The 15264-nt window shown below is 39.1% G+C and overlaps 1 protein-coding gene across 2 annotated transcripts in view; it reads right to left on the reverse strand.

Annotated features, from left to right (window-relative positions):
* Positions 1-15264, reverse strand: part of LOC101156344 (beta-1,3-glucosyltransferase) — a 79393-nt gene that overhangs the window by 63361 nt on the left and 768 nt on the right. For both annotated transcript variants that reach the window (XM_020708133.2, XM_004075301.4), the window contains exon 2: positions 4983-5026. In XM_020708133.2, the coding sequence (XP_020563792.1) occupies positions 4983-5026 (44 nt within the window). The remainder of the gene's footprint in view (positions 1-4982; positions 5027-15264) is intronic.

Raw genomic sequence — 15264 nt, forward strand, 5'->3', positions numbered from 1 at the left:
TTTAGGGAAAACATTTCAAGGCTGGGAGTGTTAATGATGTAATAACATGGAATCTCTTTAAAAAATTACCAAAGAGCAAAGCTTGCATGATTCTGCTGATTCCCGCAGAATTTCCAACTTCCATATATATTAAGTAATGTAAGCACAAACATTATAACAGATGGAACAGAGGCGAATCCCAATTTTACATCTTCGTCCTACTACATTTGTTAGGGTAGGAGTAGCCCCAAGATGAAGGGGTACAGAGAAATTAAAGGACTGTAACAGACCACAGTAAGAGAAATCTTCTCAATTAAAGGGCCAATATTTTGCAAAATAACCTTTTTAAGCATTTTCTGAGGTTAATTTCTCACAAAAGAAATACCCCAGAGTGGTATTTTGATTCATTCACGCATCTCTGAGTTTTCCTCTAAAAACCTGTACTCTGAGCACCAGCCCCTCCCAATCCACAAAAACTAGTGGGTTCTCACATTGTGGCGTAGCTAAGTAAGAGGAGCCGCCCCTATCCAGGAAGAGTCTGCACTGCCAGCACCACCCCCAGGCTAACACACACCCCGACTCTCTCTGCAGACCAAGCAGTGTTTGACAAAAACACTTTCATTTCATTTGCACAAGATGCACATCCATCTTTGCAAAAGTTTGGATGTTTTTTGTTTTCTTGGGCGAGATGCAGACACGCTGCCGAGGCCGGTTCTAGGTTGATGTTATGAAACGGACGGCATCCACAGTGAGTGAAAGGCGGGGCCTCAGAGATCGAGCCGTCTTACCGCCGAGTAAGAAAATGAGCTGTGAATATAACTCATATTACTCACAAAAAGTGTGTTCTTTAATTTGCCAAATAATAATAATAATAATAATGGATTGGATTTATCTGCGCTTTTCATGACACTCAAAGCGCTTACATTGTAACCATTATTCATTCACTCCTCATTCATACTTGGTGATGGTAAGCTATGGTTGTAGCCACAGCTGCCCTGGGGCAGACTGACAGAGGCGTGGCTGCCATTTCGCGCCTACAGCCCCTCTGACCATCACCGGGAACATTCATGCACATTCACACACCAGTGGAGCCACACTGCAGGCAAGGAGGGTGAAGTGTCTTGCCCAAGGACACAACGACATTTTGGCTGGTGGGAGCGGGGATCGAACCGCCAACCCTTCGGTCATTGGACGACCCGCTCAACCACCTGAGCCACTGTCGCCCCAAATATGAGAAATATGATATACTCTTATATACCGTAATTTCCGGACTATAAGCCGCTACTTTTTTCATGCGCTTACAGCCCTGCGGCTTATTCAGTGACGCGGCCAATTTATGGATTTAATCGACGGCCGTCATGTACGTATTTTCGGATTCATTGAATGGTTTGAATTTCCTATCTAACACCAAGCACAAGTCATTTGTTTTTCAACACACTTCTGAGCAGCCAAACAGCATTGACTTGACTTCAGGTCTTAGACACTTCAGTCATGGTTCAACAAAATGAAATACGCATGCCCGGCTGCATCCCAGAATCCTTTGGTGCCATTAGACCCAAAGTGCACGTGATCGCCGCTACAATATGATGAAGCTTTCAAGTTAAAAGCAATCGTTAAAAGCAGCGTGAAAAAATCCACCATCACCAACGGGTTTGGAAAAGCCGGTTAGCTGCGTGACGGAGAGAATAGCGCATGCTCCGGAGTGAATTTACCTCTGAGTCATAGTGACTCGGCTGGCTGCAAGTAAATATGTGGGAATAACATCAGCCTTTATTTTGTCGGGACACGACTGGAAACACAAATCGACGTGATCGTTTTTACGGTTTCTAAGGACTGAGCGGAATTTTGCATTGAAAATTTCACACCGACCCACAGCCGCCGTGTGAGCTGAAGACATGTTCTGCTGCTCGTTCACATAGAGCTGCGGGGCCGATGGCAGTCTGATGGCTCCCACACGTAACAACGCATACGCCCCTCATCCACAAAACGTTCAGTATTAAGTCCGATTGCTCTGCACAGACACGATTTGCCCCGTCCAGCGCAGAATGGGGACGAAGCGTTCTTCCCTGGAGCCAGGGGTGTCGGAGAAAATAGGAAGGGGAGACAAGGAGCGCGCGGGGCGAGCGCGGAGCGCAGAGGCGTCCGCGGAGCAACAGTGTTTGTTGTGGAAGGAAACCTCTGACGCACGTGCCGCGCGGAGGCGCGTGTATCGCGCTGAGGCGCGCGCTTTTCAGTCGCCGCTGCTTTGTTTTACTGGTGTGTTTTTTTAACCAACCCCGTTACTCCCATAATGCTGCCGCGACACAAGCGGAAGGAGAGCTGTTTCTGTTCACTCCTCCATGCACTGCTGATACTTGCTCATTCTTAAACACGTACAACAGTGTGACGAGCCGGGCGTTGGCCCCGCCTTTAGCCCCTAAGACTCATGGGAAATGGGGAATCGCGGATGTAAATTTCCTCATCATAACTGAGGGATGTAATGTTGATTATATGGTCACTGCTTGTAATTTTATGTATGATACCTAGATTGTCGATAAGTAAAAAAAAATAAAATAAAAAAAAAAAAAAAAAACCATAACTGAGGAACTTGTGAACAGAATAGAGGTCCATGCTGTTTAGCAGATGTAGGTGTATTCAAATACATGAGCCTGAGGCAAAGATGACTTCACCCACAGTGTGCTAATGAACTACACTTACTCTGGGAGTCAGGATGTGAATTTTCAGGATGACAATGTTGCCTAGTACATGCGGCTTGTACTCCGAAGCGGCTTGTGTATGTATAAAAGCAGTTAAACACGTGAAAATGGGTGGGTGCGGCTAGTAATCGGGTGCGCTTTGTAGTCCGGAATTAACGGTATATGGATATAGAGCTGTGACGGTGTGGGATTTTTGATCACCGCTGTGATGAACCAGCAGGGGGCGCTGTGTCACGTCGTCACTAATGTCAACATTAAAATGACCATTTTTAACCCTTGTGCTATCTTAAATGACCCCACCCTTACATTGACGTGTTCTCCCTACCATGACAAAGTTGAATAAAGGTGAAAAGATTTCATGTAATCCATGGACACCAGTGAAGATCACAAATATTGAAGAAAAAAGGTTCAGAGCACTGTCTAGTGGGTCTAGATGACCCAACTCCCAATGTTAAAGTGCCTAGGATAGCACAAGGGTTAAATCAGCAGGAAAAAAAATAGAAACTTAAACCTGACATTTACTGAGAACAAAGTCTCCACAATGTCTGATCCAATCCATGTGAGAATAGTAATGCAGGAATAGCTCCGATGCAGATGAGGGATGTTGCTTTGGCAAAGCAAGCAGATGGTTAGCTTGCTGTGAATTCTCTAGTGTTAGTGTAATTCTCATAAAGGTACAATTTAGCACTGTAGACAATAGAAATTAATCTCTGAACAAACCCTGATGTACATAGACATACATAGTGGATTTGTTTAAATTAACCACCTTGATAATACATGAAGCTGGAAGCGTCTCCCAAAAAAATTGAAGCTCCCCAGCTTTTCTTTTGCTGACCTTTACGTAAACAGTAGTACCTAAGCATTCATTCAGTCGCTGTTGTGAAAACATATTCGAAGAACATATACATATAGCACAGAACCGACATAAATGGACCTAAATTCCCATTCTGATTTTGAAAACACAATTTTCCGTTTACATTAAGATATCTTTAAACAACTTTTTTTTAATTGTTTTGTGGGTTTATTTTATGTTAGGTTAGTACCCATCTATCTATCCATCAATCTCTTCAATGGGTAAATCTGAAAGCCTAGTACAGCATTTTAAGGGACAAACACATTTATTATTTATTTAACAGATCATCATCATTTCAACTTAACAAAGAACCTGTTTGAAGGTGTTCTTTTATTTCTTTCCTCATAGCAGCTGGAGAAAATGTGGTTAAAAACCAATCAAAGGGGGGGAAAAAAACCTCAGGGGGGTGGTGGTGCTGGGAATTAGCTGGCATGATTAAAGTACATCTAACAATTTCTTGGATGTAGAGCACATCTGCCAGGACAAGCAGTGTCAACATCTTCTCACACCAACACATTTCGAAACAAAACACTTGAATTATTCACTAAGCAGCAAGATCACACGAAAGAAAATTCATGAGCTGGAAAATGATGTTGAACTTGACAAAAGGAGTTAATGAAGAAGATTTTGTTGCACAAGTCAAAGTTTAATTCTAGAGACTCACTAAAAACAGCAGCTTTTTTGCAGGTGATTAGGAAACCAAGGCTGTGTCCAAATTCCCTCACTACTCCCTAACCCCTAAAAACTATTTAGAGCTGCACTGACCAGTGACCTGGATTTTAATGTGATTCAGAAACATGCACACTACTTTTTTTTTTTAAACAGCAAAAATGACGTTTCCTATTGACAGAAACCCAATAAAGATAAACATTTTAAGAAGACTGTTTTCAGATGAAGACAACTTGGATGATTTATTGAAAATAAATGATGCCTACATTTTAAAAAAAAAAAAGCAAATTGGTTCAAATGCAATGCATTGTGGTCTTTATTCACTAACTTAAACAACATATATGCACACAAGTTCCTCACAGAGACTTCTGGGAAATTTCCAGGGCATTTTGGAATTGTATATTCAGACACCCCAACAAAATGGAAAATGCCCTATTGAGTGCCCTACTGAGTAGTGAGAGAATTAAAACAGAACAGAATAGGATAGAATAGAATAGAATAGAATAGAATAGAATAGAATAGAATAGAATAGAATAGAATAGAATAGAATAGAATAGAATAGAATAGAATAGAATAGAATAGAATAGAATAGAATAGAATAGAATAGAATAGAGTTAGTTTTTATTGATCCCGAGGAAAACTGTTTTTAGTACAAACCAGAACAAGACAATTTGATGGAGGTAAAAAACATCCAGAATTGAACAACAAACAATGCTGGAGGCATAAACATGCCAGATTTCAGGATTATTTTTTCCCCCCAAATAGACTTTATTGACTTTTTGTACCTGTGAGGTTTTTCCAGAGCTGCCATCAGTGAAGTTGATGAAGACTGAAAGAGCAAAAAACAACAACAACAACAAAGTTATTTTTTAAATTATACAAACAAATAAGAGTTCAAACTGAACAAAATCACATTTTCTTTTTTTTTTTTCCTGGTTGAAAAGATGCTGCTGCGCCAAAAGAAAACTGTGCTGGTAATAAACTAGACAAACAAACCAAATAAACATTTTTGAAAGATATTGAATAGTTATTGTGAGATGCCTGGAAACACAGAGTGCCATCCATTCCAAAAATTCTAGCCCAAATAGCATCTCTCCAATTACACCGCTATTGATCCAGAGGCAAGAAAATATTCACAGAAAAATTCCCAAAGGATTCTGAAATCAATACATCAAAAACTCAGGCATCCATGAGAATTAATTACTTTATCAAATGTATAGCACTCAATTGGAATGCCCTTTATCAGTTTGCTTTAAGTCCAACTAATTCATTTAATGAGGGGAGAAGTTAAATCACCTGTCTGGGGTGGCTGCAGGAGCCATTAGAGGGGCCATTAGAGAGAGTGCCACTTTAAGAAAAACACCGGAGAACCACTTGTTTTCATGGAGCTGACCTACAATAACTCCTGCTTTATTGCAAAATAAAATAAAAATATAAAAGAGGTCCCCTATGAAAGACGATAAGTTAGGCTGAGGCTTCTCCTTAAAGTATCTGATAGATGGTCAAAACACTTTTAAGTGCAATGTCAGGCGGGCCCCAACTGGGCTTATTTTGAGTAAACTTTGGAGGCCCCATTAGGTTTTGCTTCCATTGGCCCCCCACATGGGGTACCTGTAAGGGCCATACAAGGGATCCATGTGGGCTAGAACATATGTAAGTCAGCCAAGTAAGACCCATATGGGTTGCATCAGGGCTATACAGCCTTGGGCTGTAACTGGGACACTGTATGTGGGACCCATAGGGTTTGGCCTACTTGGGTCCCACATGAGGAGCCTTCATTGGCTAACCATATAGGCCTGCTAAAGGATGTAGGTGGGCGAAGAAGACCTGGTTTTACACATTTAGACATATTTGTATAGAAATACTTTAATAATCAAAATGTGTTTTAAAGATATTCATATGAATCTGATACGGTTCACAGACTGTGAAATCTATTTGTGAAATAATAAACCATTACGATTGCTAACACCATTCAGTGTTACAGGAAAAATGTGCAGATGTTCTGCTTCTCCTGGAGGGCATTTGGCAGTTTGGCCACTATGTGGAGCTCACGCTATAGCATTGCACTTTATTCCAGAAGATTTGAGCTAAAAACTGTGTTTTGCTTTGGACCAGTGGTCCTTAACCAACGGGAGGCAGACCTAGTACAGGGAAGAAATAATTAATTATACCCGCATTTTTTATATGAGGTTCGACAATCTTTTTATTATTGTAGTAAGTTTTGGGGCTGTCATCTGGACTTGGTTTTTAAAGTTAGAAGACGTTTCACCTCCTATCCAAGAGGCTTTGTCAATTCTGAAAAAGCTGGTCAAAGAGCTGGTATATAGGCGCTCATGGGGGAGGAGTCAGACCTGAAACTGGATGGTATTGTCAACTTAGCCTACATGGTTTCGGGTCGTTAAGAGTCCTTTGTCCTCAGCTGGGGGTTGGGGAGCCAGTGACTCTCTCCCCAAACTGGTCGTCTCTTTCCGCTGTTAACGACTCAGGTGGAACTGGTTTGGGCTGTTTAGGTTTCAATTTAGGTTTAGGTTTAGGTTTTGTTTAGGTTTGAAAGTCCAAGTCCACATGACAGCCCCTAAACCTACTACAATGGAACCAACCTGGATGAATGAGAGTCTTCATAGACAATCTTTAAAAATCTTAAATAACCGAATTCTCCCAGCTACACCTTCGATCACTTGAGCTGTAAAGTTTGGTCAGGGGAGCAAAATGACTACGTTTGACCGATCTTTCATTCTGAAAAAATCTTTTGGTTTAAAACATTTTTTTGACAGGATTCTCTCGGTTACATTTCAGTCACTTGAACGCTAAAAGTAGTCCGGCGACGTGCAACACGGAGCAAGTTGTGTGTGGAATGTTTCCTTTTCAAATAGATAAGGGATAAGTGTAGGAACAGAAGAACAGATGAAAGAACAGGCTACAACTTAAAGATAAAAATAATAATAATAATAATAACAGCAGGCTACCAGGAATCCTAGCTAAAAATGAATTTATCTCAACGGGTGATTCCCACACACTGAGCCTGTTTGCATAATATTCATAATTTTAATTGACAGAATTTGTTACCAGAGTTTGATGCTCCACCGATGTTATTATTCATATTAATAAATTTGTGTTGCGTGCAAGTATACTGTTTCTTTGTCATTGCAGAGTTTAATTATTGCAGGAATGAAATTAAATTTTACATAGGTTTTAACAGGAGCAGATCTATAGGGGCAAAAAAGGACAGCTGCCCTTCTACTTCACAGCCTAGCCCCCCCACCTTTAAAACCTTGTGTTGTTATAACTTTATCAACATACAACATATTATTACAAGGCCAAAAAGCATCTAAAAAACAATCCATGTTTCATTGATCAAAAGTTCATATGTTTATAAATCTTATTATGGGTCCCTCAAATTCTTATCTGACTTAATTGCGTCCAGCTAAGCTCTATTATCTTTTTTTTTTTTTCAAATGACGACTATTTTTAATTGCTGTCAAACTGTCATTTGCTTCAAGGTAAATATGCAGTGGCTGATTGACTAAGATCCTAATTAAAAAGTGCAAAAACTGCTTAGGTACACACCAATAGATTGCATGTATATAGGATATTTACAATAACTAAGTGAGTGAGCAATAGCAGACACAAACAGCAGTATTTTAATGAGTACTTAAAAACGGGGTAAAAGACTGTAGCCCTTAAAGACGGACTGACAGCTATTTGCCGGAGGGCATTTGCGAATGTTTAGGCCATTCCAGCCCACACTCGACATCTAATCACCCTGATGACGGCTAATAATGCCCTCGCAAGAGGGATCACAGTTTGGTACAGGCTGTGGTCAGCCCTCTCAGCTCTCCCAGCATGCACCAGCCAGACGAGATGAAGGAGCAGAATTAGTCGCATACTAACATCTGAAGTATGTGAATGTGACTTAAAAATGAAGAGAAAAATTAAAAAAATACTAATAATATCAGCTTTAGTTCCCCAGACCGATACCATATATCAGTCCCTAAATTTGACAAAGATCACAAACATTGCAGTGATGACCATTTTATAATCTTTGTCTTATTACAAATGAGCAGAAACATTTTCTGTCACTTTATGTTGTATCGTGATCTCCTTCTAGAAACAATGACTAGTTTACACCTAACTTGATAAGTCCCATTGCTTGCACTTCCAGTTTTTTAGTGCATTTTGCCAAAATCGTCCATGTTGTATGTTCGTCAATGGTAAACGCGCTCTGTTTTGCCACTTTTAAGTCCCACTCTTATCATCTTTTGATCTATTTTTTAAGTGTTATAGTCAGTCAGTCTGCATGTGGCTAAAAACTCTCCTGTGCACATCATTTATCTAAAAGTCCCATTCTAATCATCTTTCAATCTATTCCATAAGTGTTCCCAGTTGTCTCTTAATTATGATTATACCATTTTTTGCCAAAAATAAAAAACCTGAGTTTTTTTGTCAAACAGTTTCTGCAGAGTGGCAAGGGGTCATTAGAGGAAATTAGAAGTTGGCATCTGGGTTGTGGGGGGGGACCTTTGATGTGGAGAAACCCCGCCCCCCTACCCCTCTCCCTAACTAAGAGCTCTCTGTTTACACACTCTCCTACTAGCCTCACTTCCCCAACCTAGCATTACCGGAGCGACAAATATGGCAAGCAATATTGGAGCTATCCATCCGTACAGGTCTGCACCAGATGACAGCTCTGACAAGGAAAACAAAGACGTACATGGATCTGTTTATCTGCAAGTGGATACATCAGACTAGAGCAGAGTAGTGAGGTTGTGGCTCGCACGGCGTATTTTCTACGACACCAATACAACCTTTTCCCAACAATCTTTTTTTCCAATCTGCTCCTGATTCCCGACAATTTCAATAAAGAAATACTCAAAAAAGGAAATGTGAGCTTATTTTCTTTTGGTAACCGTCCTCCATCATGAGAAAAATGCCACAAGTAAAAAAAAAAAAAAAACAATTTTCATTGGAAAGGGTCTTTAACAAATACATTCTGGTTAGTAAATTATAAATTGCATTTAGCGCACACAGTCCAGTTTGCACATGTATTTCACATGGAAACCATCAGTCAATCAGACCCACTGTGTTCAACTGTAGAAAATCAATTAATCACACACAATCAAAAATAAAAATGTGACAAAGAAAAAATCTGAGAAAATAGAGGAAGTTTTATGCAGAAAGAAAAGCATTGGTGAAAAGCTCGCTGTCACAGGTTTCCGAGTATATTTTAAACAAAGTAATAGCCTTTATAGCTTCTTCAACCCATTTTGTAACAGCAGTTTTGTTCCCATTATGTTTTATTAAAAATGTCTGGAAAGTGTGACATTACAGGCATTTTTGCTAAATTAAATGTCCTAATATATATTCTAAAGTATATTTTTATGATTTGTAGAATCTATATATGGTCCTGTGCCATCCTTTTCTCCTACCCTGCCAATTCCTTCAGTTTCCCCTTTACCATTCTAAATAAACGTCTCAGATTTTCCACTGTTTTAAGCATGCCTTGTAGGACCAACAAAAGATCATTTATGTTGGTATTTCTAGTGGTTTTATCTGTTGAATAAATTCCTTCTTGAAGTTAAATTTAATCATCATGGGGGGAAAAAAAGTAAAGAATGGGATTTTCAAACACCAAGAATGGTGAAAGAGCGCATCAACACCAGTTTCTGCTACTTTGGGTGTTCCACATCATTTGTACAGGTATAAAACTGGTAAAAATCAAATGAACCAACCATAAACTCCAGTTCACAACAGTGTGAACACCAACACACTTTCAAGTGAACCAAAATGTGGAAGTGAGGGGAGCAACAAGCAAAAAGGTTTGTATGAAAAACTTTTTTTAAAGCGTGATTGAGGAGATATACTTGGCAAATATGTATATACAGTCTTTATAATACATATTTGTAGAATAAGTTATTTTAATGCAAATGTGGTGGCGACTTAAGATATGAGTACATTTACATTAACTTTAGCATTTATTTGCTAACATTTTAAAGTCAAAACCTTAGTTAATTCTGTAAAGCATGACTTTGGAAACTGTTGCAAAGTAGAGCCATTTAAAAGCAAAATCATAGCATTAAAAATATAAATGGTCTCCCTAAATATTTAAGCAAAAGTATGCTAAAGAACTGAGGAGTTTTTGATTTGCTAAAAAAAAAAAAAGTGATTTGGTCAATCCAGTTATTATCACACAGGCTCGTGAGATTCCTACTCCAAAATAAAACATAAAACAAATGTCTGTGTCAAGCAGAATGATTACTGCACAATGTGGCATTCCAGTCCAATTTAAAAATGTAGCATTCGCCAAGAAGCAGGTCTTCCTTCCCCAAAAACAGCGTTCATGCTACATTCTGCTACATCTGCTCGTACTTATCTTTTCATGGCTCAACCCAGAAAGGCAGAAGGGGAATAACTAGCTGAATAGTCAGGAGTGCTGATGGGAGCACCGTCGTATCATCCCCTCTTCATCCTGCATAATCAGGTCTGTTGTTAGCAACCATGCTTTCAACTGAGCCGTGCAGAGAGGAACTTGCTTCTATTTTAGAAAACTCTGGGAATCACTTTGAATAATGAAAAATCTGAGTGGCTTCTTTTTTTTTTTTAAATGCTTTTTAGCAACTCGGCCAATTCCTCAGAGTCGGCGCTACAAAAGCAGACGTCCCGTGCAATTATCCGGGACAGAAACGCCACGCTCACGACAACAGGAGGGAATTAAGCTGGAATGGCCGTCTCAGGAGAAATCAAGGCCCAGCCAAAGTGTTCATAGTTGGTTTGTAGTTTGTGCAGTACACAGAGAAGCTTTTCCAAACAGCCCTAAATCTTTTTTTAATCAAGTAATGTTTTGCTCATTCAACATGTGGTCAATAATACACCTACCTGCCTTTTTTTCAGCTTTTAAGAAGCAGCATGAAGAGGAGAGGCAGATACTACATGAAAGTGCTTTGAGGCAACAAGACAAAACAGAAAGCTGTAATGCGCTACCTTCAATAAGCACATGGCAACATTAAAGCAGCTTGAGTTTAAGTAATACATGCTCAGGAGTGCGCTAGAGTCCAAAATACTAAGAGAAGACAAATGAGTGGTCTTCCTTGTTCACTTTATAAAGGGTGGACAAAAAATTACATCCATTCTACAAATGAAAAGGTAGAAGGTAGGGTCAAGGACACCAAGTTTACTTTTTTACAAAACACTTTTGTTAAACAAATACTTTTTGTGTTTATAGAATACACATTAGTATTATGTTTTTATATTTAAAAAAAAAAAATTATTTTTCTTTTTTTTCTACATCGTCTTGATCCCTACTCTTCTGTCTGTTCCTATTTTTACTGAAGATGGTTCGCCTCTTTAGAGTACCTTAAGAGGGATGATACAATAAGCCAACACTGTATTAACTGTTAACCCGTTCACACCATATGTCGCCAATTCACACCGTAGCCTTTAAGGCAGGGCTCCACATACTTGAGCTTAGGTCGCTTTATTGCAGCGTTGGCTGGGGTGCGACTTATATGCGACTTTTTCTTTTAAAAAATTGCAACAACCACTAAAGGGCACTGTAGGTGTGCAGCAGTCTAATGCCGGGCTTAGCGGAAGTGTCCCGAAGTGACTCAAAGGATGAAGAATTCAACAAATGTAATGTTTTAAAGTGATATAAAGAGCTTTGTTGACTTGTTAGCATCTTCTTAATGCTTCAGTGAATAATTTTTCACTAATATACTAGATTCCTCCCATGTTTCATGAAGCTAAATAAGCCTCAAGCATAAGCATATTCAGATTTTTGTTATCTATCCTATTTATAGGATTTACCTTTTAAGGTGAAATGTCCATTCTTTTTCATGTATTTTGTTAAATAAATTTCTCCCAAAAGTGCGACTTGTACTCCAGTGTAGTTTATAAAAATCTTTATTTTTATGCATTTTTTGCATGCTGCCAATTATACTCCAGAATGACTTATAGTACGAAAAATACGGTAATTGGAAATACATTCAAGCATGAAAGGGTTAATACAAGCGTAAAGCCCAATTTCTTCTTTATTCAAGTTTTGTTTCTTTTTTATGAAAAAATATCGTTGATGTTTTTTTTTTTTTTTTACCATAAAGTGAGACTAAAGATAGGGAACAAAAGCTCATTGTTTATTACAGCTGCATGACATAACTGATGTTTATTTCGTGAAGTATTATTGTAAACTATTACATATAACCTTTCATAGTGTGATAACTTTACAGGTTTTCCTACAAGCAAGAGTCAGATTTATTTGCCACTACACTAGATAGCTGGGCTACAGTGTGACAGATATGCAACCTGCAGTTGAGCAGTGCAACTGTGGAGGATTAGCTTTTTTTTTTTTTTAATTACATCCTTTGAAGCTGTAGCTGGATTTTATGCAGGGGAGTGAGAACTGCAGAGAGTATGAAGAAAGGCTAGATTTATTTTGTGCCAACAAATAAAAAGATGCTCAGAAGTACTCTAAAGCACCTTTTTTGATTAAGGTACTTAAGAAGGAAAAATAAAAGGGTTTTCGTGTTATAATGAATTTCCAGTGAAAACCTTGCAGCATCAGGTCATTTAAGTCTCTTTAAAAGCATAATTTCACACAAAAGGCGACTGAACTACTGCATCTGTGTATCGATAACTTTATTCCTTACTAAAAATGAGTGTTTTGTGTTGTCAAGTGTAGCTGCCTTTTGGTTGTGTTCTTTGTTGTTGGTTCTGATTTCTTTTTCAGCGACTTGATCGGCTGATAGGTGGAACAGGTGAAGTGGAGGGGCTGTCACCATGCAGCTGATTGGTAGGAGCTGAGGTCATGTCTGCCCTTTGAAGTCCTACTCCAATCATTTTTTTAAACGTTCTAAAAAGTGTTCCCAGTGGTCTTTTAATTACGATAATGTCATTTTTAGGCAAATAACTCTTTTTTTTTTTTAAACTGCGTTGTTTTCTAGCACAGTATTTCCTAAGAAATTCCCCTCTGAGTTGTCAAAAGACTGTTTGTGCAGAGCAAACACATCTTGTTTTTGGAAAACTTTATTTTGAAAAAGTTTATTTTGGCATTTGGAGCTTGCTTCCTGTTTTTCTGAAGATGTCGCTGAGCAAGTTGACACAGAGCTGCTGGAAATATCAAACTTTTAACTCATTTAAGGGCTGCAGCGAGTCGTTTGTGAGACGTGCCTATAATGTCGATCACATTTGATGGGACTCACTTTTTTGACCTGCTTTGGCTTGAGCAGGGGGTTAGGATGGGCGTTTCCTAGATTTGGTTTAGTTATATTTTTGCCCTGAGCGCCCCAAAAATCTTGCTGCATCCCTGAAAGTCAGATTTGTTTCCACTGAACATCAATAGATTAAAAGCTTCAAAATCTTTATTGACAATAATAAGTCAATATTCTGAACAGCCGTCTTCTATTAAACCTTCAAAAACAACTAGACTTTAAGCTACTTCCACAGCAGCCCGACGTTAACTCTGAGCGCAAAAGCCTCATACTTTCCGCCCATCTAAACTGTGAGATAGTGTAAAACACAATTGCAATGACACCAAGTTGAAAATTAATGGACAACCCCATTAAAAAAAATAAAGGAAGTGTCCCCTTGATGACACAGAACTGGCCACCCCCCAAACCTTGGCCTTCCTGCGATTTTAGCTTTACGACAGAGAAGGGAGCAGACACAACCTTGTCAGAGAGTGACGGCCGGCTAAACGTGCTTGGCTCGGTTCCACACACGGTCTGTGTTTGTGCAATGGGTCGATTGCAGCAGAGCCTCAGCTTTATTTTTACACACTGCCCAAGCTGAAATGTATTTCTGGAGAACTCCTGTGTACCAATTCTCTATTTTGACAAGCTTAAGTCAACAACGTCATCCTCCTGCAGTCCTGAACATCCGTTTCTTTGCATATTACCAAATAGGAAAAGGTAATTTTTGATTGATAGCATGCGACAGGCTGCATGCCCAGCAAGCTGAAACAAACCTCAAAGGTAGTGGGCTTTTGCATGACATGCGGAAAAATCGAGCAGAAAAAAAGACGGCAGAGAAATGCAAGTGTGGCTAATTGTAGGTTTGAAACCAATTATCCTTAGTCAAATTGAATTAATGATAAATCAGTGTGACCAGGAGTCATTTCTTACTGTTTTAAACATGGAGTCTTTTTCTTTTTCGTATGCGTAATAGCTTTGTTTTTAAGTCGTTTTTAAGTCAGTCTGCATGTGGCTAAAAACTCTTGCGCACAGCATTTATCTAAAAGTCCCACTCTAATCATCTTTTAATCTATTCTACAAGCGTTCCCAGTGGTATTTTAATCAGGATTATGCCATTTTTAGCCAAAGTCAAAAAAACCTGTGTTGTTTTCTAGGATGTAGTTTCTACAGAGCGGCAGGAGTTCATCAGAAATTCGCCTCAGAGTTGTGTGTGGGACTGTTGGTGCATGGTAAGCTCGCCTCCTTCCCCATCATCCATCTGTTTATGTGCTCTAGCTTACAACCCCTTACAACCACAACCTAACATCAAGGATGCAACAGAAATGCAGAGCACACAGCCATAGTTTTGATCCAAATGCCAGCTCAGGTGAGGAAAACAAAGACGAATGTGGATCTATTTGTCTACAAGTGAATCCATCAGAATGGAGCAGGGCAGGGAGCTTGAGGCTGAACGTAGAAGTAAGTCGCACTTGGAAGCTTTTTTCAATGGCCTTTTTTTCTTTGTCTGCCCCTGATTCACAGCGATGTGAATAAAGAAATGATCAAGAACGCATTTTTAATCTTAAATTTCTTTAAATAGGAGTCCTCCATCATGAAAAAAAAATACAAATATACAACAAGAACCTGTTGAAAACACCAAAACAATGACATACATGACATACCTTTAGTAAACCGTTTTTCTCTGCAGCACCCCCCCCCCCCCCCAAAAAATAAATAAATAAATAAAATAGAATATGAAAGTGAAAAAACTTTGGGGTAAAAACGTTAATTTAATGCAAATTCAACAATTAATAGAAAACATCTCTTTTTTTGGGGGGGGGGGAGGGGGTGGTAGAGATTAAACCAGCATTTTAATATACATAATTGTTGGCTGATTACAAAGGCC

Source organism: Oryzias latipes, chromosome 13 (assembly GCF_002234675.1).
Source record: "Oryzias latipes chromosome 13, ASM223467v1".
Lineage (NCBI taxonomy): Eukaryota > Metazoa > Chordata > Actinopteri > Beloniformes > Adrianichthyidae > Oryzias > Oryzias latipes.